This window comes from Sander lucioperca, chromosome 12 (genome assembly GCF_008315115.2).
Source record: "Sander lucioperca isolate FBNREF2018 chromosome 12, SLUC_FBN_1.2, whole genome shotgun sequence".
Taxonomy (NCBI): domain Eukaryota; kingdom Metazoa; phylum Chordata; class Actinopteri; order Perciformes; family Percidae; genus Sander; species Sander lucioperca.
In genome coordinates, this window is record NC_050184.1 from 13,013,431 (window position 1) to 13,029,191 (window position 15,761).

General features: G+C 38.3%; 1 protein-coding gene across 4 annotated transcripts; it reads right to left on the reverse strand.

Annotated features, from left to right (window-relative positions):
* Nucleotides 1-921: 921 nt before the first annotated feature.
* Nucleotides 922-14,736, reverse strand: ampd1. Of its 4 annotated transcripts, none has more exons than XM_031286578.2 (17): nucleotides 14,485-14,693; nucleotides 12,969-12,980; nucleotides 11,558-11,566; nucleotides 10,641-10,806; nucleotides 9,798-9,951; nucleotides 8,670-8,835; nucleotides 8,335-8,554; nucleotides 7,885-8,014; nucleotides 7,038-7,232; nucleotides 6,404-6,535; nucleotides 5,818-5,981; nucleotides 5,465-5,591; nucleotides 4,483-4,646; nucleotides 4,190-4,310; nucleotides 2,128-2,301; nucleotides 1,611-1,721; nucleotides 922-1,359 (listed from the first exon to the last, which is right to left on the reverse strand). In XM_031286578.2, exons 1-17 carry the CDS (start codon nucleotides 14,504-14,506, stop codon nucleotides 1,204-1,206), a joined length of 2,223 nt encoding a protein of 740 aa, XP_031142438.1. In that variant the 5' UTR covers nucleotides 14,507-14,693; the 3' UTR covers nucleotides 922-1,203. The 4 variants fall into 4 exon arrangements, with proteins under 4 accessions (XP_031142438.1, XP_031142439.1, XP_031142440.1 ...); XM_031286579.2 differs by having other exon boundaries at nucleotides 12,969-12,977; nucleotides 14,485-14,598; XM_031286580.2 differs by lacking the exon at nucleotides 12,969-12,980 and having other exon boundaries at nucleotides 14,485-14,736.
* Between the last annotated feature and the right edge of the window lie 1,025 nt (nucleotides 14,737-15,761).

Here is a 15,761-nt window from a genome sequence, read left to right on the forward strand (position 1 = left end):
ATGTTATGTCGTGGCGCATGCAAGTGATGGACAGCGTTGAAACTGTTGTGAGCACCCATTTGTTCATTCAGTTCACTCCAACTAATGTCAAAGTCTAATAAAGGTTTATTTTGCAGCAGAACCAGAATTTTGAAACGCACTTTAGCCTACACTGGACTGGAGCAGACTCAGCTAGCATATAGTCTACATAATTGTTCAGTTATTTCAGGTAGCCTAAACCATGGACCACAGCGTATAAACTAAAAGTAGGCTATTAATATTAAAGTATTAGTCTTGAACAACCCCTGTAATTTTGTCCTTTAGACTTTCAAAGAAACCATAGACTTCATCATCCATGGAAGGAGCTCTATTTGTGAACTCTATCCAGCTAAGATATAGCAAATGTTGACTTTGCCATCCCAGTTTTGATGTTGTGTGTCTTCATGGGAAATGGTAGACATTGTGGGAAATGCTAGACATCATGGAGGCTCTGTCAATAACTAATGGTAAAAGTGATGCATTATGCAACAACTAATAACTTCATTAAATTTGCATGACTGATGCACATTTTTCCCTTCATTCTGCTGATACAGCTAAATGTCTATGCAGCTGAACTTCTAAAGGAAACAACAGCCATCAGAAAACTACTTTTGGTTATACAGTGTAAAATAAACAAGGCGCCAAATAAGAGTGAATATCAAGTCTCATTTACAACGTCAGAGTTTATGATCAGTAGCTCTGCCAAATCACAAAATCAACACAACTAGACAAGATCCTGCTGTCAAGTTAACAATGTTGCAATGTAATCAGAATCAGAATCAGCTTTATTGGCCTGGTTTGCATAAACAAACAAGGAATTTGACTCCGGTTAATCTTTGCTCTCAAAGTACAACACTGATAACATTAGAAAATGCATCAGTGGGGAAGCTACCACACAAAGGCACTTGTTATTTTAGATTTTATTTCCTTTCATTCTTACACATGTTGTTTCTCCTCGTGGAATACACAGACTGCAGTGTACAAGTCAATTGGACATTGATTTCAGATGTTATAGAGTCATAACATTTAGCAAAAAGTTTCTTCCTCTAAAGGAGAGAACATCAGTGTGTTAGAAGGTGAGTTTCTTTAAGATTCAATTGTTTAAGAGTTACTGTGAAAAACAAATGTGGAAACTTTTCACAATAGAGATGAGTTTTATTGGGTGTAAGTGGGATTTGAGAGTGTTTACTCAGACTTTAAACCCTCCTTGATTAGGTTGAGCTCATAGCACAGGGTCTCATAGCGATATGCCATACGGATCTGAGCCACATTGGTCTTACGGATGTCGTTGCCCTCTGGACCCTCCTTCAAGTAGTCTTTACCCAGGAAGTGGACCTTCTCCTGGAAAACAGAAGACAACCACAAACATGTTTCTCTATGTGGAACATGATGTGTAATCTATTTGATTTAAGAGCAGCCTGTATGGGGTGAGGATAGAATCTGTGTGTCTTTGAGAGGATATAACATTAAGCTTTTACACCCAGAAACATATCTACAAAAAAGAAAGACAAATCTTACGGACAATTTGATTAAATGTGTTAAAAAGTCAACAAAGCATCACAACATGTAAAGCTCTTTATCAGGTGTGTTACCTCATGAGACAAGGCACTCTGCAGAACACTGCTCCTGGAGATCTCACACATGTCGCAGGTACTGAGCTTGAAGACCTGGGCTGCAATGGCGTACTCTTCCATCAGGGGTTCCTGTGGACATAAAGGCCAAGACTTACACTCTGATATTTTGATCACTCCTACTGTACTTCATGTTACAGAGGCTCAAAAGAGACCTTTTAGACACAGCTCCCACCAGCTATAGTACATATATTTGCAATTAACAGATTTTTTTGCAGTATGTGTACATGCAATTCACTTTCATGCTCTGTATGGCATAACACCGGTTTATATGCTTCCAATGCATGTTCATGCATTGAATGAACATGAATTGTAAGCATATTAACAGGAAGAAAAAAAACATTTGAGTGCGCTTTAAATAACTTCGCCTGTACAACGTGAATACAAAAACGAAATGCATTCATCTGTAGATGTAATACAATACTCATAATACACAGCACAGTATGCGCCATTGTCCACTATCTCCATGTGCTCAGACCTTGGTGTAGTGGAACTGCATGGGGTCGTCGGTGGACAGAGAAACCATAAGGCCTTTCTTGTGGAACTCCAGCAGCGGGTTCTTGGCGTATTCCAGGAACAGGCTGTTGTTGCTGAGAGGGGACATGGCGATGGGGATCTGGGTCAGGAAGTACAGGTACTGCAGCACAGGACTCTGGTGGTGGAAGATTGATAGATATGATCAGTTTAGAAGATCCGGTTCAGTCAACTTATGACATAATTTGTCAAGGCCTGGCATTTTGACGTGTTTTTTTGACTATTATTTTTGACAATAAAGCAGGCAAAACCAGCAATAAGTAATGTATTAACTGCATTACTCATAGGATGACTCTCAGAGAAAGATTGCACGTTACGTTATTGTCTGTGCAGTAGTCCAGATATCAACTTACAAACTTTCTCTTTAAAAAAAAAAAACTGAAATCAGTTAAAGATAACCCAATAGCATTACAGCTAAGACCTGCAGAGCAGTACAACGTACTAAGGAAGATCCAGTATAACACCCACTTAGATCCAGATTTCAAACATTTGGCCTAAAAAGTATTTATACCATCTGGGACCTCTTTGAGAATGGGATCCTTATGCTCGTTAATCAGATGTAAAATATGATATTTTCAGAGAGAACATCTATTAGGACTTTCAGATAAGAGATTATATCATGAAAAAACTTTGTTAATTAGTTTTAATACCTCCAGTTTTTTGTATGTGGGAGCTGGGACAGAAATTGGAGAGGGAACTGGGTGAGAGGGAACTGGGTGTAGAGATTACAGAAGATGTGTAGGAAGATAATTGGAACAATACAAAAAAAAGCTGTAATCGGAGTAGAGCATTACAACTCAAAATACTACACAGTAATCGGAGTAGAGCATTACAACTCAAAATACTACACAGAGTGCATTTATCGCCTGATCATCTTTCCAAATTTAGTGCCGGCACCTCTCCATTGTGCCTTAAATGGAAAACAAATACTGGTAGATTTACACAATGTCTAAGCTCCCAGATGACAAACAACTGTGAAAATACCCTGTATATAATGAACAGAACATGTAGGAAACTGAGCTTGAATTCAAATTCCATTATATTTTTTTCTTGGTATTCCTAACATGCACATCACTAATGTACATCTCAGATAATGAAATATCTTGATATTCTGTGGAAAGAAAAATATTTTTACTTCAATGGATCTCACAATCTCTACTTGGTATAGGACAATCATAATGGAACATATTTCACTTCCTGACTTGTCTGATGCATTCAAAGACAAAATGAGAAAACCCTTTCAACTTCCAGCTACGGTGGTTGTAGAGAATGGTGGTATTGGCTATGCTGAGCTGAACAGGGTTTTAATTCCAGTTTTTTTTATTTTTTTTTATTTTTTTATTTCATTATATATATATCATTTTTAGTTTCTTATTGGAACATTTAAATATTGTCCTTCACCTACTGTGCTTTGTTTTTTGTCTTCCTTTAATTTAAAAAAAATAGTAAACACATTTTGATAAACAAATGTTAGCTTTACTATTATTATTATTATTATTATTATTATTATTATTATTATTATTATTATTATTATTATTATTATTATTATATTTAATATTATATATTATTATACTGTATACTGCAACACTGTAAATGTGCTGTTGACTACAGAGCTGTCTCTGGCTGGCTTCCTATTCATCAACAAAGGTATCACTTCATGTATTATCTGCTCACAAGCAAAACTCTAGGATATGTTTCTATACTAGATTGTTAAATTATTTGATGTATACTACATTGACAATAAGATATAAATCCAATCCAGTGAAGATAATAAAGCATATATTTTAATCTTCTTCTCTTATGACACAGCTATATATATATATATATATATACATATATCATTCAATGTCATATTATGCTTTAGGACAGTGGAAACCTTGTGGTCCCTTTACAGAACACAGTCTGACACCTTGAACTGATGCTTGATCATATGTCTGTATGTGACTGTATGTATGAGTGCTGCTAAATTAAAGTGTTGATTTACAGTAAGTGAAGAGAGGACTGACCTTCTTGAGATTGAGGCCGTGAGAGATGTTGTCAGCAGTCATGAAGGCAGCCAGCAGATGGGTGATGGCACCGGCCTCACCGCAGTGAGGCCTGAACGTGAATGTGTTCATCCCCCTCTGTCTGGAAACCAGAAGATAAACAAGTATTATACTATGGAAAGGATACATATATAAAGTTGTAATTGCAGTGAATTGCATTAAAACATTGTTAAAAAAAATGAATTATAATTATCATATTCCTGTACTAATACTAAAAACGAAAAATGTGTGCGCGCAGACACAAAGTTACTGACCTGCGGAGCTGGTTGAGCACAGCGATGTTTGCATACATGTAGTAGATGTAGTAGGTGTAGGAGGGGTTCTTGGTGTGGTTCCACTCCTCTGGTTTGGGGCTCTTAGTGCAGAACATATGACCACTGTGCTTGGACTCATCGTCCACGCTGTCGAAACCGGTCACCTACACACCAGGATGCAAATGGTTAATCATACAGGGAACAGAGGCCTCTCTTCTGGAGGTTATCCTTGGGTCTTTAGACAAAGATAACTGTGAAAAAAGGGTTGCCGTCCTTTGGGTATGACTACATTTCAGCAGACATTTGTGGTCTATTAATTTGCTATCCACATGTCTGGATATGTCAACTTTGTCTTGTCAACATGTCTCAGGTACATGTGTCATTTTTCCCACAACTACATCCTTAAGGGACTGTACAAAAATGATTATGAGAGAAGGTGGGGTCGGAAAAGGGTATTGTAATTCTTATTTTTTGCTGAGGGACGGTAGTCTAATGTTTTTTGGGAAAGCAGGGGAGGGCCATATATATTTTTTACATTTATTTTGTATATGTTTATATAATTTTGATTATAAAAAAAGGTAAATCACAATTATTTTCATGTGCGCCACTGAGGTGTATATTACCATAGAGGATATTCAGTGGGGTGAAGATAATATTAAATTCACTTATATTTCACTATTATGTTTGACAGAAATACATTATTTTTAGATATTTTGGGAGGGTATAGCAGTTTTTTTAACGGGACGGTCCAAAGAAAATACCGATAATGCTGAAGAGGGTTTTTTCAACTAAATACATAAAATAAAAAATAAGATTTCATCACAAATTCCTACCCCAGTAACTTTTAACACAGTCCATAATTCATGTCAGGGAAATCTGTCCTTTTATCAAGGTTCGATTTGGTATCTTGTTATGTCTGAATTGTTACGATCATCCCAGTGACCTACAGTATGAATGCTTTTTGTGACTGTTTGCGACTCACATGCTGGAGGAAGACGCTGAGCTCTGGGTTGGAGTGTGGGTCGATAGTGGCCTGGAACACAGGAAGGAAAATGTTCTCCAACATCTTGCCAAAGTGGGGCACAAAGTCCCTGCCTCTGAAAATGTCACTAAGATAGAAGAGGGACAAAACAGATTAATTAAAATATGAATTCTAATCATCTTTCTGGCCACTCTTTCACACATTTTGAGCATATTTTCAAGCTTACATGGGAGTAAAATAGCATTTTTCTTTAACATCATATAAAGTCGAAACTATAATTTTTATTTCCCCTCTGTCTCACAGTAGGGTGAAACTGCATAAAAGAAAGAGTCTAAGAAAGATTGAAAACGTACTAGATCCTGGGTACTTGAATCATCCATTTGAGGTTTGGGGAGTAGACTCTGTTCTTGACAAACCAGCTGGAGAGTTTGTGCCACTCGCTGGGGTTGCAGCCATAGATGGACAGACGCGGCTCGGCATACTGGTACTTGGCATCCTCCAGGTCACTGGCTACTTCCTGGTTTACACAAAGGCCAAATCAGGCTTAGATAACATGACGTTCAGTACATAATAGATGATCCATGTGGAAGATTAGTAGGCTGCTAAATAGAAAACAGAAAGCTGTATAATATCTCTATCTAGGATGCTGGCTTACCATACTGCATCGTTATCTTTATTATCAAGAAAAAAATCTAATAAATCCATACACCATCCATACACACACTTACCCAATATATGTTTTGCACATTTGTACCTTCAATCTTCAATCACACCAACATTTAACATAACTGCTGTATATATTGTCTGTGACTGTCCGCAATTGTATGTGTATTGTTTACTCTTTATGTCACCTTTTTGTTACACACTATCTTCACACCAAAAACAAATTTGTGATCTGTGATGTTTTTTTAATCTATTCTTATTTATACAGAAACTAACCTTGATGATGGTGGCAAAGTACTCTCCACCGATGTGGTTCTCAGTCTTCATGTACAGGTCACGCAGCTCACTGGCTCCTACAGGGTTGTACTTGGCGTTGAACTTATCGAAACGCTGGAAGGTTTGTCTTCCCTTCAGAGTCACAACAAAGAGAAAAGAAAAGAGATTTAGATCACCGAAGTTTGACTGAGGGGATGAGACAATAGCAATGATTAATTCTAAATGCAAATGTTGCAATAATGGCTTTTAAAAAATGAAAATTTGGGTCTTTAAGTAGTTGTTATCCAAAAAAAAGTGAATAAGGAAATTACATTTTAAAGATGTCCTTTAGATGTTTAAATTGTGGTCATTTTAAAATTTTTATGTATTTATTGCATTGTCTACCAGTATATACAATCCGACAATTACGACAAAGTAACTTGATTTCTAACATAAAACCTTTAACCGTTCTCAGCTACTTTTTTTATATCTGAAACTCCTCAGTATAGGTGTACTTACAATTAGAAAATCAATGCCACTTGGATGCTTTCTAACACAGTCAGGGTTAGGGTTATTCTTTTACATGGCTATTCAATTGGAAGCTATGTCTACACATGTCTAAAGCCACAAATGTTCCAACAAGTGAGTCACGTACAGCGTGCACATCCAAGGAGTCCACAGTGAGGTCATAAGGGTGCAGGTTAAGGGACTCGAAGAGTTCCTTCATGGTGACCTCTTTCCCCTTAAGTTTGTGCACGACGCGGTCAGCGTCAACGCGATAAGACCTCTTGATGAAGCGCAGCAAGTGCTTCTGGTTCATGCAGGCGGCAGCGTGGATGTGGGTGTCCACCTAGAATGTCAGAGAGAAGACATGATGAATAGTGGACTATAGGTTTTGGGTTTATGTAATGTAATAACTCTGCTTTGTAACAAGAGGGAGCTAAAGATAAACCCAAGTTGCATGGCAGAGGCAAGTGAGGACAAGGACAGCAAACTAAATGGGAAATATAAGTTTAAAATTCAATTGTATAGAGACTCATCATTTACATATGAATGTATTTGAAATATATGATGAAACTTAATTTTATAAAATGTTTTAGTACACTGACAATGTTGATTGTGACTCTTTAATTAATTTTTTCTGTATTTTTCTGTATTAACGTGTGTTTTGACATAACACCAGACAACCATTCAATTTGACTGTTACCTACATTTCTAAGATCTACAGTACATTCTCCTCCATTAAAGTCAATGTAAAGATTTTCAGATCAGTCAATGGAGGAACAATGCAAAGATTCCACTTTATTTTACATGTACAGTTTTCCTTAAAACCCAGTCTTTGTGGAAACTGTGCCCATAGTACATGCATTGTTGTTACATCCCTCCAACATTAAAATGGCAAGACGTATAGGGTTAAGGTTGATTTAGTTCTTTTTATTCAGCTTTTATTTTCTAAACATAAATTAGAAGCCATTTCCATGCTAAATTCTTTTTGTGGTTACCTTCCTGCAGTTGTAGAAGTCCCTGTGGGGGTTCAACTTCAGCTCCTTCATCTCCTCCATTTCATTCAGCATCTCATGCACATTGAACTTGGACATGAGGAACTTCAGGCGGCGGTGAGTGTAAGTCTTACTGCAAAGCAAAGAGGAGCATATCAACACATGAGCTGCACTGTGAGGTGATGCACAGGCCGATAGACATATTTCATAGGTGTTTAGAATAGGAAAATGTTGATTTGAAGCGTCTTGTTATTGTTATTTGTTGACGTTTCTTGCGCCCCTGTGTGGATCCCCAGGGCTACACACTGAGAACTGAAATTACTTAACAGTCAGTCAACCCTGGGGGTCATCCACATGACATCATTTTGAAAGATCTGGGTTGTACAAAAATTGGATATGAGATATAACTGAGATATTTCAATTCTAAAAGTCAACACATTTCAGAGGACTCACGTCGGGCCCTGTGCAATGAGAGCAATGAGGAAGTTCATGTCATCGATGAAGGTGTTGTAGTCGGGGCAGGGCAGGTCTTTGGGCTGATGTTTGTCAGCAGCTGCAGCATCGTTGTACACATAGATGACACCATCCTTCATACGAGCAACATATCCCAGATTCTTTGGCAGGTTCTTGGTATCAAAGGGGTCTTCACCATTCTTTGGAGGAGATGTGAAGACTGATGGATGGATGTAACATACAAATTACTCATTTAGGGTACTGAAAACATCTTGCATAAGCTCATTTATGTAAACCCCATCACCCTATTGAGCCTCGACTCCTTTTCTTCTCACCTGGCTGCACCTGATCTTCAACTTTGAAGGTCTCTCCCTCAATCTCACGCATGTACTGGGAGGCCGTCCGTGGGAAGCGCTGGAAGGCCAGCCTCATGTACTTCTCCCTGATGTTCAAGGCACGATACAGACCCTTACAGGACAGCTCAAAGTCATCCATGGTGACCTGAATAGCATATATAAAAGATGTTACAGATTTATCAGTTACCTGCAAAAACAGCTGTGCAAAACTTCCAATAATATGCAGCTATGGCAACATTTGGGGCATTCCTTTCAAAAACAAGATGATCCACCAGCTCTCCACTAATGCAAAAGCCTAAATACATAATTTAATTAATGATTTATATTTGTTTGATAGAAGGGGCGGAGGCTTGATTGTCAGTTAATATATCCTAACAAACGTGAGGTTTTGAGTAGGCTAAAGCAGAAATAACAATCAGCTCTTTGAAAATGTTTCTTTCCCTGCATGTTAAACCCACCATCATGAAAGTTAAACATGGGTCTGCTCTCAGATGAGCTCCATTCACGGGCCTCTGTGAGAGGGAGGCCGTGTGGCCACTCACGGGGGGTCAAAGGGTACAGATGATCCCGGCATTAGGCCCAGGAGAGGCCCATGCAACTATCTAAGGTGGTAGAGTGGGTATGGATGAGGGGCCTAATTGGAAAATGTTGTCCTCCTGTCCACAATTGCTGATGGCAGGCCTGAGTCCACTGACACATATACCGGTAGTCAGAGAAATTCAAAATCTGCATCCAAATCAACTTCTAGCCATGATAAAGGATAGTATTCCGTACATTTAACAACAAAAAAATAAAGTTTTTTTAAAATGAGGAGTATAATAAAAACAAATACTCAAATTTGGGTTTTTTTTAGACAAAAATTAAGAGAACAAAAAAAAAATGTTTTCACAGTGTAGCACTCATAGTATCACCATCAGTCAATGAGTTTGATTGCTACTTACTGTGATGATTAAACATCAAAGATGTATCTAGGTGAGGTCTAAAAAGGTGGCTGATATATATATATATATATATATATATATATATTTTTTTTTTAAAGACAATCAAAGTGGGCTACTCCAAGTTCACCAGGGAATTTAAATTGGATAAGAGGAAAGTGAACAGTACCCCGGAGGCGTAGTCTCCGATGATGGCCACTCTCTGGAAATCAGGCACTTCCAGGTAGGTGGGTGTGTCCACCGCCATTGACACTATAGAGGTAGTGGCTGCCTGAACACCGGCAACAGGCACAGCCATAGTGCAGGAGCGCTGGTGCCTCTTGCTGTGGATAAGGAGGGGTGATTAATGTTTGGCTTCATCCATTGTCAAAATTTCTGAGATGTTTGTTGTGAAAGCCAAACTAATTTTGCCTGGGAACCAGACAAATCTGTGCGCTCATATTTATTTGCTCTGGCAGATGCGTCTGGTCCCCATCCACTTTGGACAGATTTCCAGCAACTTCAGATCTGACATGCCAATCACAACGGCTTATCTAATACGGGACAAAGACCATAAAGAGGAAACAACCAAGATGGCTGTAGCTGATGTGGAACTTTGTGTTGAAGCCGTTTTTGTGTCAGCATTGAAGGTACTGGATGGTATATTTTGGCTAAAAGAAGAAAAAATCAAATGCACTTGAAGCTTTTCCTAATTTCCGTACTCCAACCAAATTTGGCAAAATTTTAATATACCAACTGGTCGAGCTGGTCACCAAAAAGATGGGGCACAGTGCTTCATTTCTGTAATTGGTTGTTGGTCTATCCAATTTGGTCCAGAGGCATTTTAGTCTATGCCCACTGATAGACTAAGACTAATTGCCATTTGGATTTGAACTGGCTATGTCAGGCTAAAACAAATTCCCCTTAAGAGTAAATATAAAACCTTGAAATGTATAATTTTCTCACCATGGAATGACATGATTTAGCTGTGACGCAAGCACAAACTGACAATACATAATCTCCTGCCTCTCACCGTTTCTCAGCATCATCGTCAGTGTGCAGATGGTGGGCCATCTCATGGTGCATGATGGGACAGTCCTCATTCACATCAAACATTGAGATTTCATCACGGGCGTCCTCAGCTTTAGTGTCCGATGCAAAGACCTGTTCTGCGAAGGCCCGCATCTTATCATCGGTCTCTGTCAGGCACAGCAAAGGTTCATTCTGTTAACAGAAATGCATTCTGCTCCCATCATCACCATGCAGCACTTAACTAAACAGGCTGTGGCTATGAGGCGAGCCACGAACAGAATTTCTTGAGCGCTAACTTATGCTGCATGAATATGACGTAATAAAGGCACATACATTACCTGCACATGCGTTGTATACATGACCAAAGATTGACTCAGCCACTACAAGTCTTCAACGCCAGTTTGGTCCCATGCACATAGAGGAACTACAGCGATGTAGCACTGACATACACTGTTTTGTACACTCGACAAATATGGATATAAGATGGTAAAGCCTTTTTAAATGTATGTTTTTAACTCCAGACCCAGTTTTCTTATCATCTCTCGTTGTGTATTTAGCATGTTATTATTGTTTGCACCCCATCAGTCAGGATGTAAGTGGCTTTATATGGATGTAAGTGAGATGATTTTGATTGGAATTTGTCAATGTTGTTGAAAAAAATGACAGGAAAAAAGGGTCAAAGTCCATAATGACTGGAGTTATGAACCAAGCTATGAACAACAGTTCTTCAACAAGTATTCATAAGAAACACAGCATGAGTGGCATAACTTGATGCCCATCTACTCTCTAGATCAAACTATAACTGTGACATGCACTTACTAGCCAAGAGGCAAGGCTTTCTACTCTAAGACAACAACTCCGGTATCACACATACGACTAAAGAGATTTCGGGTTCTATGTCTCACCCTCCATACTTACTCTGAGGACCTGATAATGCCCAGCAAGAAAGTAGCACCAACCGGAATATAACCCAAAAAAGAGAGTTTTAGAAAAACATTGGTTAGAAAGGTGTTAGGATGACATACAAACAGAACCATTTTCCTGTGTTTTACAGTATATGCATGACAAAATTTAACTGCCAAAGTTATGAATACATTACATGACACTTTAGGAACAGAGACTGTACTATAACATGTATCAATTAGGGCTGGGTGACGTGACAATATATTTCCTGGGAACGATATACAAAATGTCTATTGTGTACATTATTTCCTATATCGTTTCTATCGCGATGTCGAAAAAGCAGCTGCAAAACTGCGTTACGGCAATATTTACATAAGTTGGACAAATTTTCCATTCTTGTCATGTTATGTTAATGTTGCACTTGTAAGTTCCTAATAAAGTGAAAAAAAGTGTATTTATTTACACAGAAGTACACTAAATAGGCTTTACCATGTGGTTATTTCCAATAGACCAGAATACTTGCTATATTGTGATACATAATAGTTTTGAGATATGAATGACCTATATCAGGATGATATATTTTTGCCAATTTCGCCCAGCCCTATTATCAGTTATAAACAAAATAGAATATAGTTTAGAAATACATGCAGATGTTGAGGATACGAGTGATAAAATGAGACAATGGACCAGTGCATTCGCTCTATGGTGAATGGATAAGTGGGATTAATTTAACATGACTGTTAAATTGAATTTACAGTTACTTTTGAAATAACAGTAGCTGGACAAAGAAGTGGTAATTGCATCTTCATGACACATGCATAGATTATTTCGTGTTCCCAGTGCTCCCAGTGAAGCAACACATTAGGAATCAAATATGCAGGATACTTTCGTAATGTGATTCCATTACTGCACCGCTACCATTTATAAACATCTCCTTGCAGGTGAAGATGCATTTCCTGTGTGTGCATGGCATTCCTTTGATGGCTCAAACAAGTCTGAATGTCAAAATTGGTCTTGTTTGTGCGCTGCTTTGCTAACATTCCCATGATGGAAGAGTCAGTGAGCTACCCGGGAGAAGTCATTTATTAATTTAACTGTTCACATTCAGTTCAGTTTAAAAGATGATGCTCTGTTTGTAAAGCAACAAAATACATTACAAATAGTACAACGACATTATAATGAACCAGAGAACTGAAATTTAATGTGAACAATAGATTAATAAACGGTGACCATTTTCACTATATTCCATTGCTTTCCATTTCATATGGAATAGACATTCATTTATCAAGATCCACATGACTAGGTTGCATTCAAATGCGCTTTGGAGAAAGAATATTTGGTGATGTGACTGTCTCACATCTATACAGTAAACCATGCATGTGAAATGCTTCACATCTTCCCCAAAACTTCTCAGCTCTATACTCACTTCCTCCCTCTGCTGAGAAAGCAAAAAGTCACAGTTAGGGTGGGACAGTCCAGGTTAGAGGGAAACAAAACAATGTGGTTATGTCTCAAAGCAGCAATAAAAAGGAAATCAGAACCTTGTCTGTCCACAGACTGTGTATTTTTTGGGACTATTCCTTTAGTAGAAAAAAGTCTACAGTTAGTTATGTTGATTATCTTTTGAGTGTCTATGACATTTTTTATGACATTGTTGAGGTTTGTGCTGCAGCATAAAAATAAATATAGTAAATAAAATCTAATCTAAATCTAAAAGCTAATTTGGGATTTGGGTAAACTGGCCCTTTAATATAAGACTCATCTGAATTTGAACACATTTGTTGTCAGCTCTCCACACATGCTCCGGCAGATCGTTAAACCTGCCTGCATGGAACTGCACGACAAAACTGCCGTGAAATCTCTGCAGCCACATCAGAGTATGGCAACAAGTGAAAACAGTGTCAAACATATTCTCCACAAATACCTGCTGAATCATTACAGCCACCTGATCTTATTAGTTTTGAAATCTAGCTCTTCAGACAGCAGCTGTTTTGACCATTGCATTTCTATTTGTCACCCTCTTAACTGCATCATGTGTCATCATACAGTACTTGCCAGTTGCCTAGCAATGCCTGCTGATGGTATGCCTATAATTAGCAACTATTACAGCATTTATAATAGTAGTGATGATAGAGCGTTTTATACTGGGGATGAACTACAAGTTCAAGTGAACTACAAGAAAAAAAGTACAAATTGAGCATGGCCTGATTTCCTGTTACACTTGACCCAGGAGAATCTGCTAGCAAATCATATCCATCAAAGATCCTCTCTTGACATTTTCACAGCTGATACTTAATTACTCACTAGATTCAGCACTGAAACACAAACCTGGGGTTTAACAATATGAATTTAAATGCTTACAGTTGAGCTCATGAAAGACGTTGGAATCAAACAAATCCCAAAGGTAAAAAACATTTTCATCAAAGATTTGTAGTTCTAAGGAGACGATGGCGCCTTGTGATGATTACATATTAGTCAGTATGGACTTCTTATTGGAACTATAATAATTTAACCCCGATGAACCTGTCATCAAAGCTGTCAGTGCCAACCATAATAGGGAGAATGTAACACTGGCAACAGATGGGAATTTATAACCATAAGTGACTGTGGATATTACACACAGTGAGGGTTGTAATATTATGCATAATATGCATTCAAAGCATATTTGCAAAGTTTTGGAACACTCAATCCATTATTTCCATAAATCTCAACAAAGCAGACATGAGGGTGGCATTTTGACACAACAGTCGTTTATTTTTAGTTTTTTTAAATGTTTTATTAAAATGAATACACTTTTGGTGAAGGCTTCCTCGGTTCACCTTTATAGTCATGTGTCAATGTAAAATAACCTTTAGAAAATGCTATCCAAACACTCCTTCTATAGATGAGAGTGCACGTCCAAACCAATGGTCCAAACCAAGAGTCATTCTGCCCATACTCACCTGGCACTAAGACTTTAGGCATGATGACGCTCTTCCAGTGAAACGCTTCCTGAGGACTGGAATATGGTGGTCAGCCACTGGGCCACTGTAGTAGGGAAGTGTGAAGCCCTGTGCTAGCTCTGTGCAATATTAAGCTCCTTCTGCCTCTCACATGTAACCAGAACCTGGGACACGCCTAGACGTAACGGGGGCTAAGTCTATTTTAAGTTGTCTATGTGCTCACAGGACTCCCTGACAGGCACAGTGTGTAGACAAAGAGACGGGTATGTGTGTGTTAGGGAATTTATATTATATAACACCCTGATAGCTGCACAAGTAGCTCTGCCCATGCTAGGTGGGTTTTTAGTTAATCACAATACACCTTTCTATCCACTGCAAATGCAACAGATGACACAATTGTTACTGTTGCATGAAAGTGTCAAGGTTTTAGAAAATAAGGAACATTTTGAAATTGATGGCAGGTTATTTTTAATACTTTTTAAAGGGATCAATATACAAGTGGAGTGGATTATCATCGCATGGTGCCTTTGTTTGGTTTGAAAACATGCAAATCCCTAAATTGGAGATGTCCTTGCACCTCACATTGACTCTGACACTGATATACAAAGGTTTCCATGTGGTGTTATACTGTTGCTGCTATTTTTTCAATAACCTTAAAATGAGAAGGGTAGTAGATCCTTCAAAGTAGTCCTGAATCTTTTGACATATTTCTTGGTCAATGAGGACATTTGAAGTGCATTTTCACAGCAAAGATTAGAGAGTAAGATCTGCAGTATGTCTGCATAGCAAGTCTAATTCTGCTGAGCCCTACAGACCAACTTTTCCTATCAAGGTCCCATTACACTAGCGGCTCTGTGAGGCTGTACTTAGGCACAGTGGGGCTTTGAACTACTTTCTAACGTTGGTATGCTTAGATGCTCACTATGACAATGCTAACATGCTGGTGCGGCAGGTAGTAATATTCACCTTTTTTACCATCTTAGTTTTGTGGGTTAGCATGCTAACATTTTCTAATCATCACAAAACACAAAGTATGTCAGTTTTGCATCCATACAGATAGATTTCCATCAGATACATAAAAAGTCAGGGGATGACTAAGGTCAGTAGGATCCATCCTCATGGGACCACAAATATCTGTACCGAATTTCCTGACAATCCATCCAATAGTTATTTAGATATTTCAGTATGGACCAAAGTGGTAGACCAACCAAAATTGCCAGCCCCTGCCGTCAGCGTGGCTTAAAAGTGGGAAAGAAATATAAACTGGACCTAAAGGC